The sequence below is a fragment of the Chinchilla lanigera genome, unplaced genomic scaffold, assembly GCF_000276665.1.
Source record: "Chinchilla lanigera isolate Chin_1 unplaced genomic scaffold, ChiLan1.0 scaffold00028, whole genome shotgun sequence".
NCBI lineage: Eukaryota > Metazoa > Chordata > Mammalia > Rodentia > Chinchillidae > Chinchilla > Chinchilla lanigera.
This window is the reverse complement of record NW_004955429.1, coordinates 17,472,902-17,490,466: the sequence shown is the minus strand read 5'-3', so window position 1 is coordinate 17,490,466 and position 17,565 is coordinate 17,472,902. Positions and strand designations below refer to the sequence as shown.

General features: G+C 53.1%; 1 protein-coding gene across 2 annotated transcripts; it reads left to right on the top strand.

Moving 5' to 3' along the window:
• Nucleotides 1-1,081: 1,081 nt before the first annotated feature.
• Nucleotides 1,082-3,192, top strand: Trh (thyrotropin-releasing hormone). Of its 2 annotated transcripts, none has more exons than XM_005387079.2 (3): nucleotides 1,082-1,168; nucleotides 1,692-1,883; nucleotides 2,232-3,192. In XM_005387079.2, the coding sequence occupies exons 2-3, from the start codon at nucleotides 1,700-1,702 to the stop codon at nucleotides 2,678-2,680; spliced, it is 633 nt and encodes a 210-aa protein (XP_005387136.1). In that variant the 5' UTR covers nucleotides 1,082-1,168; nucleotides 1,692-1,699; the 3' UTR covers nucleotides 2,681-3,192. The 2 variants fall into 2 exon arrangements, with proteins under 2 accessions (XP_005387136.1, XP_013370819.1); XM_013515365.1 differs by having other exon boundaries at nucleotides 1,123-1,223.
• The last annotated feature ends 14,373 nt before the right edge of the window (nucleotides 3,193-17,565 follow it).

Genomic DNA, 17,565 nt, shown 5'->3' with positions numbered 1-17,565 from the left:
GCAGAGTCAGAGCCTGCTCACCTCGTGAACGGGGTGGGCGGGGGTGTGCCAGGAAAGCCGGGCATAATGGAAGGAACAATCATCAAATGCAGACAGCCAGCCTGGAGGGCACACACGTGTGTGTGTGTGTGTGTGTATGTGTGTGTGTGTGTGTGTGTGTTTGAGAGAGACAAGCCTCACCTCCACTGGGACTGCAGCAGCCATGCACAGCAGACGGGACCGTGGTGCTTGATACCCCTCTGGGAAGCTTCTGGAAGCCTCTCGCAGCCCTGGTAGCTCTAGCTTCCACCCTGGCACCTCACACCCGCACACTGTCCCGGCTGGCTGGCGTTACCCTGTGGGGACACCCAACACCTCAGCCCGGCACCCCAACTCCCGAGCTCCTGAATCTGTGCCCAGCTCAAGGCGTCTGCATCTCCAACCCATGGACACATAGGACTGAGCCTCTGCTGGCCACGTCAGACCTGTGGCCTCCCCACCCTGGTGAGACGGCCAGGCCCTGGGGATGGGCGGGGGACACGCTCCTGACATTGCACCTGTCCCCTCACTGGCCCCACTCCTCCTCTGCTGGGGGCGGGGCTCCAGCAAACTCCGTCCCTTCCCCCAGGACCGGTGGCACTGGGGGCACTGGGGAAGGGTGCCGAGTGACCGGTGTGGCTGCTGTCCTCACCAGCGGGGAACCTGCCTCTTTCTCAGCAGAAGTCGTAAACCCACTCTCCCCTAAGTTCTGGTCTTAAAATGCCATGTTTTCAGACATTTTCAAGCACTTCAGGAATCAAGCAAAACCGGCCAAGACCTGGACGTATCTGAAGGCCACTGGATTCTGACAATGGTCCTCTCCGCCCATCGAACAGATGAGAAGAAGCGAGGTGGGGAGGTGGGGAGGGGAGGCCTGGGGAAGTAGCGCAGACAAGATCAGACTCCCTGCCTCCCCCTAAGTCTTTCAGGTCCTTTCCTCAGCATCTGTTCCTTTGTCTCCTCCCAGTCCCTCCCTTCCTCTCTCCGCCCACCGATAGTCCCCAGGACTGCGGACCCCCGCCCCTCCCAGCCCCTCCCCGCCCCATGCGCATATAAGAGGGACAGCGCTGGCAGCAGACAACTCGCCCGACCAGGACAGCACCCGGACTGGACCCTCCACCCTCCAGCCTTGGCCCCGGATCCTCTGCAGGTGGGACCCCCGACCCTCAGCCCACAGGACCCTGGCTCCTGGCCCCTGACTCGAGGTGACAGCTGCAGGGGACCTGGACCCAACCAGCGGGGGTGCCAGAGCCCAGTGTTAACAGGGGATCCTTGCCCTGGGGTCCTCACCCTGGGCTTAGGGTTCAGTGGCTCTAATGCTAGCCCAGCACTGCACATAGAATGCAGCTCCAAACCTGGGTCTCCAGTTGACAGAGACACAGCGGTGCCCATGTGAGCGATGCCTGGCACCTGGTCCTTGGGGAGGGACCATCGGAACAGGAGGCTTGGGGGGGGGCCGGCATTGGACAGCAGCCTGGAGCCTGGGGATAGCTGATCAGCATGTCCAGGGTGGGAGCAGCAGGGATGGTCCCTGGGCATCAGGACAGGTGACAAGGACAGGGGACAGGGGACAGGAGGTGCAGAGGGTCCTGCTCAGGAGGGGAGCAGTGTGAGAACAAGGAGCTGGAGGGAGCAGGGAGCAGTGTGCTCAGCCCTCCTGTCCCTATTCCCAGACGCCGTGATGCATGGCCCTTGGTGGCCCCTTTCCCTGATCCTGATCCTGACCAGTGTCCCGAGGGGCCATGCCCAGCAAGAAGCAGCGATGGAGGCTGAGGGTCCTGGCCTAGACCTCCTGCGGCAGGCAGAGCGCCTACTCCTCCTCCGGGAAGACCTCCAGGGGCTGCCAGGGGCGCCCATCGAGCATGGTGAGCAGGGAGCTCCCGCTGTCCCTGTCCCCTCCCCGCAGGGCCAGCTTCCTCCTCTGTTTCAGAATGGACCATCAGCGGGGGTCTCTGGGGACCCCCCTCACCTGTGTGTGACAGCTACAAATATTGTTCCCTAGGCACCTAAATGCCAGTCATGCTGTTGCAGTTTGCTGGCAGCCTCCTGGGTGCCGGCTGCACCACTTTACACCCAAAGAAACAGGGGCTGAGGGAGGTTGCATGCTCGCCCGAAGGTCACACAGGGTGGGAGGGTGGAACAGGGCTTGGACCCTCTGTGTGTCCCTGGGGGGTCGCTCAGGCACGTCTCTAAGGGCTGCTCTCCACCCCCAGAGTCCCAGCTCTCGCAGCCCGACTGGCTTTCGAAGCGCCAGCACCCAGGTAAAAGGGAGGAGGACACTGAGGAGAGGCCTCAAGAAGAGGAGGAGGAAGTGGGTACCGTGGGGCTCCACAAGCGGCAGCACCCTGGCCGGCGCTCACCCTGGCTGGAGTACCCGGTCACCAAGAGGCAGCACCCAGGCCGAAGGCTGGTAGATCCCCTCAGCCAGAGGAGCTGGGAAGAGGACGTGGAGGAGGACAGAGAGGGGGCACCGCTGCCCGAGAAGCGCCAACACCCCGGCAAGAGGGCCCCAGGAGGGCTGTGTGGGCCCTGGGGTGCCTGTGGCCAAGCCAGCCTCCTGCTGGGGCTCCTGGATGACCTGAGTCGGGGCCAGGGGGCCCAGGAGAAGCGGCAGCACCCAGGGCGGCGAGCATCCTGGGCTAGGGAGCCCCTGGAAGCGTGAGCCTCGCTTCCTGTGTATAGAGTTGGGGTCCAGGACACCTGAGCCCTGTGTGCCCCAGCTCTTCTCAGCCCCCAGCCCCTCCTTAGACCCCACCGCACACCTGAGCCCTTCCTTCAGGGACGCAACAGCCAGCCAAGAAGGGAAACCCACACTGCCCATACCTGAGCCCCTTTCTTCCACGTCGTCTAAGGAGCCCCATAGAGAGCAGGCGCCAGGATGTCCATGCCCAGCTCCTGTCCCCTGCTGCATGCGGCCAGACTCTCAGCGTGCGCCCTGCCCCAGCCCCAGTTCTGGCTTCCCGGGCTCCTCCTGTGGGTGGGCAGAGCCTCTCCGTGCTGCAATCTCTGGGGATATTGGTCTGGGAAACTCCAGCGCTGCTGGTGGCTGTGAGCACAGATGAGTTTGGGAACAGACATCACCCTAGAAGACCTGGCTCCTGTGTAACCCTCTAGGCACCCTGCCCTGTCCACAAGAGTCACCCCTAATGACAATAAAGTGCCCACTGGACCGTCTCGAGCCGTGTGGTTGCATTTCTGGGCAGGCCTCCTGGGGGACTGAAATGGTGGGGATAGAGCTCCCTGCTCTGCTGCAGGGGAAACAGGACCTTAGCAGGTGAGAGTCCATGCTCATCAGACATGTGAGGGAAGAGAGAGGAGGATGTGGAGACACCAAGGTCTTGAGAAACTGTGCCCATGAGAAGGTCCCACGCAGCCTGAGGCGGAGGGGACATTCAGGGTCCCACCCCATATCTGCTGATTTGGGAGGGGCAGAGGAGGATGGCTGTAATCCTCATTGCTCAGTGGCTATCCTTGACAGCCTATGGTACCCAGAAGCCTGTTATCAGACAGGCATGACACCAGCAAAGGACCCATCTGCCATCAGGAACCTCAAGCCAGGGGCTTCTGGGACCAGTCAGGGGCAGCTGGGTGCAGAACAGGAGGGAGCAGAGGGGTCTGAGGCAAACAGAAACGTTCACCTGAAGACACCTAGATCCTGAACCTTTAAGAAACCTGTGCAGTCAAACATTAGCAGCAATAAATACACATCACGATGTGCGCCAAGGACGCACCACCCTGTCCCACCCCGACCCATCTGTGGTGGGTGTGTTTCCTCTTCAGCTACTTAGTGTCTCCCCTCTTCCCCGTGAGCCACCACTCCAGCGTACCATTGCGGAAAGGTCCCATTGGCTTCTGTCCTGGAAAATGGCCAAGCCAGGTGGAAGTCAGTCTCCTCTTCTGTGATCCCTGCGTGCCTGTGGCTGTATGAGCCCTAATGAGATGGAACGGTCCACGGGCAGCTCCTAGCGCAGACTCAGCCCTAAAAACCAACCTTTAAAGACTCACCTGTTCCTTCCCTGCCTCACTCCCCAATGATAAAAATGAACAAAAACAAAACAATACAAAAGAGAAAGCTGCTGGAGCATTACTGTAAATCCACACCAGTAACTGAGGGTTTGGCCTCAGTCCCCCTGCTGCCCCTCAAATGTCCCCTCCTTCCTCCTGCATGTGCTTTTTGCTGGGCACAGGAGGGAGTGGGGACATGCTCCAGACATGGCCACAATCCCAGCCTCCCTTGCAGCTGGGCAGAGACATGTGACCAGTCCTGGCCAATGGGCTGTGACATGAATGCATTACCTCCAGCCAGCTGAGAAGTCCCTTGCCTCCTAGTTCCTATCATGGCAGCCCGGGAGGCGATGAGTTACGATACCAGGGCACATGATAGAAGGATTCTGAGCCCTGCATCACCAGATAAAAGTTAGTGCCTGCCACATCAGGCTTTTTTCATGTGCAAGAAAGAACTTGCATTAAGTCACAAAGACTTCAGGCTTTACTTATTTATTTTTTAATATTAATCAGATTTTATTGGTACATTTTATGTATTTATTTTTTTAGCTATTTAGATTACAAATATTTATTGTAAGCACATTTCATTTTCCAATATTAAAAACAAAACATGTGACTGGAAACATTTAGGGAATGGAAACAGTTAGACCTATTCCCATGCTGTTATCACATAATGTGTCATCAAAGGACAAGATAATTTGCAGCTTAAGCCGGGTGTGGTAGCACACGCCTGGTATCCCAGCACTTGGGAGGCTGAGGCAGGAGGATTGTTGAGAGTTCGAGACCAGCCTGGGCTACAAAGTGAGCTCAAGGCCAGTCCGAACTGCATAGCGAGACCCTGTCTCAAAAAGACAAAAAAAAAAAAAAATGTTAGGGGACTAGGGATTTAGCTCAGTGGCACAGCGCCTGCCTGCCAAGTTCGAGGTCATGAGTATGATTCCTGGTATCGGAAAAAAAACAAAACCAAAACAAAACAAACGAAAAACAAAACAACTAGGGAACCCTATACACTATTTAGATGGTGGGAAAGAAAATATACATAATGATCTCATTCATCATAGAGAAGCTGTATCTGTACATGATATAACTTGTTTCCCCTCCCCATTTAGGGATTATTTATTACCAAACTGGTGATTTATTATCACCAGTTCTGACAGACACAGATGCCCCCTCCCTGGAGGAGGTTGCTCTGAAACCTTTCTACCTTTTCCTTCTCACATGTGCCTGCCTTCATTTTCACCGCCCTGATCAGCATTTGGCATGCAGTAGGTGCTTGATAAACATTTGTTGCATAGACTTTGAAAGCTTCAGGTCACTTCCATTTCACTTCCCCAGTATGACTTCCTGGGGCTCCCTGAAGTAAAAAGGCTTCCCATCCAGTGGGGAGACAGACTTGCTATTACAAGGAAACCTGAATATGACAGGTGTTGATGGCAGGGAACAGACAGTGCTGGGTGACTCTGATGAGCCAGCCTGTTTCCTGGAGGAAGAAGCCTCCACGTGTCCAGAGGCAAATGAGAGGGAAGGTGTTAAAGGGACTGGGAAGGCAACACGTGCTCTTGAGGGGCTGGTATTCTGAGTCTGTGGTATTTGACACTCCCATCTTCCAACCTTGAGGGACTGAGCCCCGTGCCTGATCCAGTCTTTCCCCTTCCCATGCAGGGATTCTGATTCACAACTGATTGGTGTGCAATGGTGTGAGTTGGTGTGGATTGGTGTGGGATGGTGTGGATTGGTGTGGGATTGTGTGGATTGGCATGGAATGGTGTGGAAAGGTATGGAATGAAGGAAGGCTTCCTGAGGGGAGGTTTAATTTGAGTTGAGCTTTGAAAGGCAAGAAAAATAAAAATTTTCTGAGCCCCTTCTCTGGGGCCAGATTTTGAGCAAAACACTTACACACCCACTGCTCTGCAGAGTATGGATAACTTGTAAGTACATGTGAACAGATAAAGAGTCAGTCTAGAGAAAAGCAAACCAAGGGGAAAATGGTGGCCTTCCCAATTTCAGAGTCTGAGACAGGTGAGTTGCCTCTGTGCCTCCCTCCCCACTGCCCACACCCTAGTCACCACATCCTGGATGTTTACCTCTGACCCCTGTCTCAAGCCCACCTATTCCTTCCGGCTGTACCCCTGTCACCCTGACCCCAGCTATCATGGTCCCAGATGTCAAGGCCACAGTGACCTCCTCTCTTATCCCTGGATTCTGTCCCCTAAACCTGTTCACACATGGCCACAGGCATCTCCTCAAAATCAAATCCAGTGCCCACTCTGACTAAAGGTGCCCAGGATAAACCCAGACCCCTCTTGATGGCTGGATGGCCTGGCCAATGGCTTGTTTCCTGAATACACCTCATTGTCTTTGTTCATATCCCTCCCTCTGTCAGGAACCTTCCTTTTCTCCATCTTCCCTGCTTTACCTCTTAATGTCCCGGCTGGTTCTGTATAGTTCAGAAAGCAAAGACTATATTTCCCAGACTCCCTTGCAGCTAAGGTTTGTGGCTACACAGTGAGTTCCCTTCATGGGTAATCTCCAGGGGAATTTAGAAGTCTATGTGACTCTGCTAGTAATCAAAGTTGGACCACTGTTTGGTTTTTGTGCAGTAGCTTTCCATTGTATGAACTCCAATGTGAGGATATCTGGAGTCAGTTGTACTGACAGCTTTCTGGGTAGTTTCACAGTGTCTTTTCTTTCTTTTCTTTTCTTTTTTCTTTTTCTTTTCTTTCTTTTCCTTTCTTTTCTTTTCTTTTCTTTTCTCTTCTTTTCTTTTTTTTTACTGATGATTGAACCTAGGGCCTTAAAACTGAGCTATACTCTCAGCCCTTTAACAACATTTTTTTTTTAAATTTCGAGATAGTGTCTTGCTAAATTAGTAGGTTGCCCAAGATGGGCTTGAACTTTTGATCCTCCTGCCTCAGCTTCCCAGGGTGCTAGGGTGAAAGGTGTGCACCACCATGCCGTGTTTTTTATTAGTACATGTTTGCAATACTGTATATAGTAATTACAGTCATTGTATTAGCTGTGTTTTTTATTTTTAAGCAACTTTATTGGAATGCATGACACACACACACATATATATATATATACTTATATATTAGCAGCTTTACTGAGATGTAATGAGTATACTGTACAATTCACCCGTTTGAACAATTCAGTGACTTTTAGTATGTTCACTGAGTTGTATAACTACCACCACAATCTGAGCACATTTCACTCACCCTGAAAGCAGCTTTTTCCTTTTTAGCTATCACTCCCTCGATCGCCCATGTCTCCTCTAGCTCCTAATAACCACTCATCTGTTTTCTGCCTTTACGAATTGACATATTCTATATGATTCATAAAAATGGAATCATATACTATGTAGCCTTTCATATGTGGCTCCTTTTACTTAATTTCTTTTGACATGCTGGGACTCAAACCCAGGGCCTTATGTGTGCAAAGTAAGCACTTTACCCCTGAACCACATCTCAGCCCAGACTAATGTTTTTAAAGTCTGTATTTGTTATGGCTTGTGTCTAGATGTCCTCCCAAATCCTCTTGCAGTCATATGTGGGGTTTTTTCAGAGGTAGTTCTATCTACAGTGTGTGACACTAAAATTGATTCACAGTGCAATGCTAGGATCAAGGGCACCAGGTGTGAGTACTACCTGTCCTAAACAGCCTGCATGAGATATAAGAGACAGAAAGAGCTACATTCATCCCTTGCTTGCTTGCTTTTGCTACCTTCTGCCTGTAATGAACTGTTGCCCCTCTGCCATGCCACCCTACCTTGGAGGCAGCTGATCATGGACTGAAACCTCTACAACTGTGAGCTAAAGAAACCTTTCCTCCTTTAACTTTGGGTGTCAGGTATTTTGTCTCAGCAATGGGAAAGTAACTAAGACGGTGTTGAAGCATGGATCGACGCTTTGTTCCTCCATGTAGCGGAAGCATACCCTGCTGTGCAGACACTCCACGCTGATTACTCATCAGCTGGTGAACTTTCAGGCTGTTTCCACCTCTGTCTGTTGTGAACACTTGCACTGTTACGTGCATTTTGTTTTGACACCTACTTTCAATTCTTTTGAGTATACCCAGGAGCAGAATTGCTGGCTTCTATGGCAATTCTGTTTGTTTTATTGAGGAACTGCAAACTGTTTTTCTTGGATTTTATTTTATGTACATATCATAAAGTGTACCTGTTTCAGGGACTGGTGTCTGTGGCTCAGTGGTAGAGCCCTTAGCATGCCTGAGGCCCTGGGTTCCATCCCACTGCTGAACAACACAAAAACTTAACATGTGGGAGGCTGAGACAGGAGGATCACTTGAGCCCAGGAGTTCAAGACTAGCTTGGGTAACACTGAGACCTGTCTCAAAACAAACACAGGCAGAAAAGAAAGAAAAAGAATAAATGTACCCATTAAAAGTATGTAGGGAACCTCGTTGGTCTCTCGTTGGTCTCTCATTGTACCCCGGAGAGAAAGGGTGGTGGGGAGGAGAAAAATAAAGACAAGAGACAAGAGCTGGGGTCAGGTGGCGTTACCTCTTGCCTGATGAGCAAGAGGACTGCCCCCAAACAGTAGAGTATTTATTTATACCCTGGAGAGGTTGGTTAATTTTTTCTCTTGCTGCCCAGCAACCAGTTAACAAGTTACAAAGGCTTGTTTACTCTGAGGGGCTTGTTTACTTGGAGGAGCTCGGGTGTTCTCAGGCTGGCGCTGGCTTCGTCCAGCACGTGTAATTATTTTCCAGCTTCAGCGGCTCCCAACAAAAGTATACAATTCAGTGATTTTTAAAGTCACTTCAACACTGGCACAGCTGTCACCACAGTCAGTTCTGGTTTTTTTGTTGTTGTTGTTTTTTCTGGTACCGGGAATCAAACTCACGACCTCGTGCTTGCCAGGCAGGCGCTGTGCCGCTGAGCTAAATCCCCAGCCCCCTACAGTCAGTTCTGGAGCATCAGTCCTCCCACAGGTGGCCTCCAGGTGACCTAGACAGTGCTCAGCAGGCAGGCAGCTTCTGGGGCGCCCATTCCCCCTATCCCTCAGCCTGCAACCAGATTCCAAATCCAGACTATGATATGTAAAACATCGAACAGAGAGTAGCCAATCAGCGTGTGAGGCCTGACCAATCCCAGCGAGCGACTCCAGCACCGCCCACTGTGTGGCCCGGTCCCTGAGGCCTGCTGAGGGCGCTGTCTCTCCTTCCTCACAGCTCAGCGAGTGCACTCACACCATTCCCGGAGCTGGGTGTTCCCAGCATTCACCCTCGAGCCCAGGGCTCCCTGGAAGGCACCCAGCAGCTTGCGGCTGGGAGTTGGGGTGACTTGGGAGGGAAAGAGGATGCCCTAGAATAGGGCTTGCCAGGAACTATCACTTTGTTTTCTGCTGTCTCCCAGCAGGGTTGTGGCTCCTCTGGGACAGGAACTCCCTATGCTTCCTGCTGGTCCTGGGAGCCCCCAGAACCCCTAGGCAAGGATGCAGGGCACCTCTGCATGCACACCCAGGGGCCCCCTGCAGGGATGAGACCAGCAGTGTCCACACCGTCACTCCCGCTGAGTCTTCATTAGCAGCTCCTGCCTCTTCACACTGGGCCTATGCATGCTATGCCCCCGTGTCCAGGACGGTGCCGTGTGTGCCAGCTGATGGTTACAGATGGGCAAGGAAGCTGCACTGGGTGTGTGTGTGCAGGCCCTGGAGCTCAGGGCTCGTGTCCAGCCCCATGCGGCAGCTGAGTACCCACCTTCCAGACTCCTCAGAGGATGCCAGGTGGTTCTGCCTAGCTCCAGCCATACCCTCCCGCTGGATCTTGGATCTGGGATTCCCCCAGGCCCATGGGTAGAGGCACGGCCATGTAGGGTGCCCTGGGGAGGCTGTGGAGCCATTAGGAGGTGGGCAGTGGGAGGTCTAGGTCACTGGGTCCTCGGAGGGCACAATGGGACCCTGACTTTTCCTTCCTCTTTGGTCCCTGACTGGAGATATAAGCATCCTCTCTGCTGTGACAGCTGCCTCCACCCGACCATGGCCTGGACCCTCCTAAGCCACAGGCCAAAGGCAGCTTCTCCTCCAAGTTCACTGTCGCAGGGGTTTAATGGCAGCAAGAGCTGCTGACGAGCAGACCCTCTGTATTCGTGGACACACCCGGCTCACACAGTGCTGTGCCTCCTGTGCCTGCTGTCCCTGCCTGGCAGCTGTGGGAGGCTGGACAATGGAAGTGTGGGTGGGGTGTGGCCCTGAGTTCTGTCCCCACACCACCCCCCACATGAACACATAAAGATCTATATTTTTACAAAAGAAGCTGCCCTCTCACCGAGCCAAGCCACCCATCATGCCCAGCTGTGAAACATCCAGTGTCACAACTTCCCCTGAGCTTGTAATTAATCCTTTCTGCAAACCTTATTTTGATTAATTAAACACAATCAGGGGCTCCGTTTTCCGAGCCACTTGGTTCCTGCAGGGGCCTCCCGGGCGGCCCGAGAACACGCAGGGCTTCTCACCTGGAGGATGTCAGCAATTAGAGCCCAGCCGACCATCGCAGGGAACAGCAATTAGCTCAGTGGCCAAGTCGTGCTGAGCGCTGCAGGTTACCAAGGGGACCCGTGGCCACTGCCAGGATTTAAGTGGCTCCTATCTTCGGGGATCATCTTTCCTGAATTGCGGCCATGTTCCGGGGCTGTTCATTACTGGCTGGCTGATGAGGCCTGGTGTGTTTCAGAGAGTGGCTGCCTAATTGCCAGCTGCCGGGGGCAAATGGCGTCCAGCACCGTGCAGGTGCCCCCTCCCGATCCCACATGCTGGGGACTGGCACACATTCGGCCCCTGGGGGCATGGGCTGGGCTCAGCTGGGTCCTGCGGGGCTCTGGGGATCAGCATAGCCCTGAGGACCGTGGAAGGCCCATTGTTCTTGGCCAGTCGGGGGTTATCTCTGAGGGGATGCCCTGCTGTGGAAGGGAGCTCCTGTTTAGTGGCAGATGCCACGTAACAGTGGTGCTGTTGGTGACGGGCCACAGGCACAAGTATGGACCCAGGAGAGGACACGGTGGCTCAGTGACGTCGTAGCTATTCAGTCTGTGCAGGTCCAGGCTGTGATGCGTGTACAGTGAAGAAACGGCCCGACGAACTGTTCCTGGAACACGTTCTCCATGCTAAGCAATGCTGTGTGGCTGTGTCTGTTTTTGAGCGTTTACTACGAGCCACGGGTAGCTCTGGCTGCTCCACAGGGAACATTTAGTCATTTGGTCTGGAGGAAACGGAGGCAGAGGGAGGACGGTGACCCATCCACACATCTGAGACTTAAACACAGGCGCCAGGCCTCAAGTGGAACAGCCCCAGGATGCAGCTCTCCGCTCTGCATATGCCGCGGGGTCAAAGCTGCCCGCGACCCTTCAGGGGTCTTTGCTTTCCCGGCTGATGTGGGCCAGGCCTTCTTCACAGGCTTCAGGCAGCAGCAGAGCAGTTGCAGACATGGCCCCCATTTGTCAGTCCCCCCCATAAAGACAGATACTTTCCCAATCTCCAAAAATAGAGACCAATGCCACTCTCTTGCTACACTGCTCTCCTTTGGAAAATACAGTTATTTCTGATAAGCGTATGTTATTTATGCTAAGAGATAATGGGTTTATTACTGCTATTTTAAATTAATAAATTATTTATTGACTGCTTCATTTATTTTGTAGTCTTTCAGATTGAACCCAAGGCCTTTGCACTGAACTACATCCCCAGACCTTTTCTCTTTCTATCTGTCTATCTATCTATCATCTATCTATCTATCTATCTATCTATCTATCTACCTGAGACAGGGTCTAGCTATGTAGTTCAGGTTGGCCTTGAACTAACTCACAGTGTAGCCCAGGGTGGCCTCCAACTTGAATAGATCTTCCTGCCTCAGCCTCCCAAGTGCTGAATCACAAGTGTGCTCCACCATGCCTGGGCTTATTTTTTATTTTGAGACAGGGTCTTGTGAAATTACCCAGGCTGAGCTCAAACCCAAAGTCTTCCTACCTCAGCCTCCCAGAGTGCTGGGATTTCAGATGTGTAAACTATGCCCCTGCCACTCCCGAAAGTGCTTCCCTGAGTGCTGCACTTCTCCAGGCCAAGCTCTCCTCTGGCTCTGTCCTGCCAGGGCCCTGGTGGATGCGGTTTTCCTAGGAGACAGATAACAGCCGGGCAGGGCGGACAGAGCCAGGCCTGGTTCTGGGATCACATAAGACTTGTATAACTTCCTCGTGCCTTAAGCACCGTGGGAACAGGTGAGTGCTGTCGTTGTCACTGTGGCTTCCTAGGCTCTTGGTGAGTGCTAGGTACACAGGTCCTACTATGTGTGATCCCCATGATGACCTTCTCAGTAGACACTGCTGCTACTCCCATTTACAGGTGGGGACTCAGAGATGCGCAGGTGGGAGACCCAGGACCACAGCTGGCCAGTGGGCTAAGTGAAGACAGGAACCCAGTCCTAGTTGGGGAGCTGGTGCGAGGCACTTGCGGTCCCAGCTATTTGGGAGGCTGAGGCAGGAGGGTCAGTTCAAGGTCAGCCTGAGCAACAGAGTGAGACTCCAGTTCTGCATGTGCCCAGACCCAGGCCCTTCACTGCCACACTACAGATCATGTGGCAGAGTCCAGAGCTCAGTATGCTGAGACTCAGCTCTGTCTGCCTCGCTCTCCACACTGCCCTGTGCCGCTGAAGCAGGGTGATCTGGCAAGAACAGGCCGCTCCTGTCCCCTCTGTTCCTCTCAGAGCCCCGGCCACAATACCAGGCCCTGCTTCCACCTGCAAATTGCCCACTATGCCTCACACCCGCTGCATGATGTCATCCGTCCCCACGCGTGGTTCTGTATGTGCCTTTGTCACCCCAAGTTTGCAGGTGGGGAGCTGAGGTGCAGAGACACCATGGTCAAGTGGGCACCCGAGGAGGAGCCCGAGCCCGGTCCTGGCCCACACGCTGAACTTCTGTTGGCCGTGTGGACAGAGCCCAGCTGGGCTGGACCTCGGGAGCAGATCCTGGAGGCCGGGGTGAGAACAGCAGTCCTTTTCCTGCGCCTGCATTTGCTTGCAGAGGACGCTGCACGGGCTGTGATGGGATCAGTCACCTCGATCACACGCATCTCTCGGGGGCTCAGCCTCTGTGTGTCCCCTACCCCAGCCTTCCCTCTGAGTGTGTTTTAAATGTCTCTGGGGATGCCTGAGCTGATGACCACCCAGCTGACCCCTCTCCTCTGGGTAGAGCTGATCAACACATCTCTGGAAAACTTGCAATTTACAGCACTAAGATGAACAGACAAAACGATCCCAAAGGAAAGAGATCATTCTGGAAGCAGAAATGGGTATGACAAAAGAGAAAATACCCTCTACTTGGTGTCCTCAGAGAGATAAGATAAGATTACAGCGTTCATAAAGCCAGTACATGATGATGTAGAAACGGAACAACCAAGGAGCGAGGGAGAAAACAAAGCTCTTTGGAATTCAAGCTGTGATTGTAGAACATCCCACAAACATGGGGGCCTTTCTCCTTTTCCATCTGCGCCACCCCAGCACGGCTGCAGAGCTAGTGCTTGTCCTTGCTTGCCGATGTGTGTGCGTGCACGCACAGTTCGGGGATGGAACCTGGGGCTTCCCATGTGCCAGGCAAGTCCTCTCCACGGAGCCAACCTAGCTTTCCTGGTCTGTGACTGCTGCTGTCCCCTCAAAGCGTCCCCTGACACTGAGACATCCATTTTCCTGGCCACAGGATGGTCTTTAAAAACGAGGACCTCATTGGCCTCCCTGCTTGAAACCTGAGTGGCTCCTGTTCTCTGCACAGTGAAGTTTTCCTTTCAGAGCTACGACTGCCTCGCTGCTGCCTTCCCAGCCTCTTGCTGTGGCCCACGCCCGTCGCTGGAGTCCAGTGGCTGCACAGCCTGGACACACCTGACCTCTCCATGCGGCCTCCGCTGCTTCACCGTCACCTCTCCGAGCTGGTCGCTCCGTCCCTTCTTGCCTCAACACTTCTGCCCCATGACTGTGTCCGCCAGGAGGCCCAGCTGGTGTGGATGACCCTCCTCTGTATTGCCAGCACCGCCTGGTTCCTGCCCAGCTGGGGCATCTTCCCCACCCCATTTTATTTTTGTTTTTATTTTTATTACTGCATGTTTGCAGTACCTGATGACTGCATTCCTTGTGGGAATCTGGCACACAGACAGAGCACATCTCAATCATTTTTTCCTTCTCTTCCTCCCCCTCCCTCTGTCTCTGGCCTCCCTTCCCATTTTCTAAAGATCTGTCTTCCTATTTCCTATTACCTATCTTTTATTTTGCTTTTTAATTTATTTATACTTTGAGTTTCTCATGCAAGAAAAGCCATATGATATTTAAGCTTGTGTGTCTGAGTTATGTCACTTAACATTATGGTCTCAAGGTGCATACATTTCCCTACAAATGATTGAAGTTTCTCCTTCTTTATGGCAGAGTAGTACTCCATGGTGTGTAAATACCACATTTTCTTTATCTATTCATCTGCTGATGGATATACAGGCTGCTTCCAAGATTTAACTATTACACAATGTGCTACTATAAACATGAGTGTGCATGAGTCCCTATAATATGATGTCTTTAATTTTGGGATGATACCTAGAAGGGGAATAGCTGGGCCAAATAGAATTTCTAGTCTATTTTTTGAAAAATCTCTGTACTGATTTCCATAGTAGTTGTACCAGCTCACACTCCCACCAACAGTGTAGACTTTTTATTTTTCCCTACAGCCTTAACAGTCATTATTTGATTCCTTGATGATAGACATTTTTTTCTGGGGTAAGATGGGATCTCAGTGTTTAAATTTGCATTTCTCTAATGACCGGAGATGCTGTGACATCTTTAGTTGAGGGGGCGGTCTCCTGTCCAGGGAACTTGGAGAGAAGCTTTAAAAGGTGTGGTAGGGTTGTCACATCCTCAGGGTGCCTGCTAGGTCTACTGATGTCCATGTGTGTGTGATTGGTGAGTGTGCGTACATGAGTGAGTGTGCATGAATGTGTGTAGAGCGTGTGCATGGTCGCAGTCTGAGCTGCTGAGTTTCAGCCCAAAGGGGAGAAGGTGCCCCGTTGTGAAGCTGGAATAAGGCCCAGAGCCTGTCAGACTCTGCACCTGGTGTGTCACAGGTCCCTCAGCAGTGACAGCCTCTAGACGGTCACTGCATTCCTTGATGGCTCATTTTGCTAGGGGGAGGGTCTCTCACTTTCATCAACCACCCCGGGGCTCTGCGACCCAGGCGCTCAGGAGCCAGGAGTGGGGTCTGAGGAGCCCTGCGCTGCCTGAGAGCAGGGCAGGAATGAGTGACTCCTACTCTGTGTCTGACGAGTCTCAGAGCTGGGGAAATGGGGGGCACGGAGCCCCTTGGTGTCCAGGTGTGACTTGGGGACCCTCGCCCAACTGACAGCCTTTGGTCAGCATGGGACCCACTGGCACCACCCCAGCCCTTGGTCCCCATGAATGACTTGCTGCCCTGTGGCATCAAAGCCCCCCAGGGACTCTGGTGCCCAAGGAAGGCCCATGGGCCCAACCCGTCCTGGAGTCTGGCCAGGCTCTACCTCTGACACCTCCACCAAACTGGCCCCTTGGCCAGCAGAGACCCGCAGGTGACAGTCCCTAGGAGGAGAATGGTGCCCACGCGCTGCCGCCTACTTCCCGCAGACCACACGGGTCCCTTGATTGGGGAAGACAGTGTTTCAGCACCTCCTCATTTATTTCTCATCAGCCTCGCTGAGTCCCCTGCCCGCCTGGCTGGGGCCTGCTGGGCTCGGAATCAAACGGCCGTCCCCAGTATCCTCACAGAGACGCTGTAAATGTCACACGGCTCCCCTCAGACACACTAGACGCTGTCAGGAAAATGACTTCTCTTCTCTTGCTTGCACCCCACGGAGCTCAGAAGGACCAGGGAGGGGCCTGGGCAGAGGAAGGGGTTGGAGGGGGGGGGACGAGAACGAGTGGAGGGGACCAGGCCTGAGATGCAACGTGGGCCTGAACAGCTCTGTGCGAGGAATGGGCCCTGTGTGAGGAATGGGCCCTGTGTGTGCGGCAAACGTCACTAATAGAAAAGTGTAAAGTAATGAAAAGGGAGAAGTTGAACTCAAAGGAAAGAGAAAGGCAAACCCGAAAGAGAGTGTTTGAGCGCCAGGCCTGCTCCGACCCCCCACCCCGCCCCCTAGATTGTGCAGTCTCTGCCCACCCTCTCTGTTCCCTCTGCCCAGGGGGTCTGATGAAACTCGCTTTCCCGTACTGTTTCCACCACCAGATGTTTCCAGGCCTTCATCTTTTTGAAATTCACTTATTTCTTATGCACAATCCATTTGATTCCAAAACTGTGAGGCAGGGGCCAGATATAGCTCAGTGGCACAAACGCCCGCCTGGCAAGCACAAAGTCCTGAGTTCGATTCCTGGTACCAAAAAAAAAAAAAACCCCAAAACAAAAAACTGTGAGGCAGCAGTTACTGGAAGACACGCAAATGAAGCACCCTTGCATTGTTTTTAGATGGTGTGCACCGGCAGGTCAGGGGCTTAGCCTCAATTTCTCACAGCAGGTAAAGACTCCTCAAGTCTGCCTGCCTTTTCGTTTCTCCCTCCCTCCCTCCCCTTCTTTCCTTCCTTCCTTTATTTATTTATTTATTTTTGTCTTTTTGAGACAGGGTCTCACTATGCATTTCAGGCTGGCCTTGAACTCACTTTGTAGCCCAGGCTGGTCTCAAACTCACAAGGATTCTCCTGCCTCAGCCTCCCAAGTGCTGGGACTACAGGCATGTACCACCATGCCTGACTTCCCTCTCTTTCTTTTTCTTTCTTTCTTTCTATACAATCTAGGCTGGCCTCAAATTTGAGATTCTCCTACCTCAGCCACCCAAGTGCTGGGATTTCAGATATATGCATCATTCAGCAGGCTTCTTAGCCTCTGTGCGCTGAGGTTTCTTCACCGTAGAAGGAGAGCAAGAGGACAGCTGTAAAGCCGTACCCCTTGACTCCCAAGGATGGGGTGTGCGGGACTTGATTGCCAAGGAGACCCAGCACTGACATGGAGACCAGTTCCCTGCCACACTGGGCAGGACTGAGTGCCCAGTCCTCCCACGGCCCTTCCTGCCTGGCAGGTTTCCTGACCTCACAGACGCTGTCTAATCACTGCCGTGCAGGGAACCTCTCCTGTCTGGACTCTTTCCTTTTGATGCCACAAACTTCACAGCTTTAAAACAACGCAGATGTGTTTTCTGACAGCTCAGGTAGCAGAGTGGGAATGCAGCTCCCAGGGCCGAGGTCCAGGTCCACAGGGCTGGCCCTGGTGGACATGGTATCTCCTTGCCTTTTCCAGCTCACACCCAGGGTAGCCTGTCTGTCCTCTCACCCTCTCACCTTGCCCCTTCTACAGGGCCCAAGGTGACTTTCAGGGCTACCTGGCTGCCCCAGGCTCATCCCCCATCCTGGGAGCCCTCACAGCAGGACCTTGGCCATGTCTCTCTCACTGGGACACTTACTCTCAGGCTTCTCTGGGGCCAGTATCAGCCCAACACATGTCCTACCTCGATTCTTTTCCCTTTTTCCAGATGAGACCTCTGT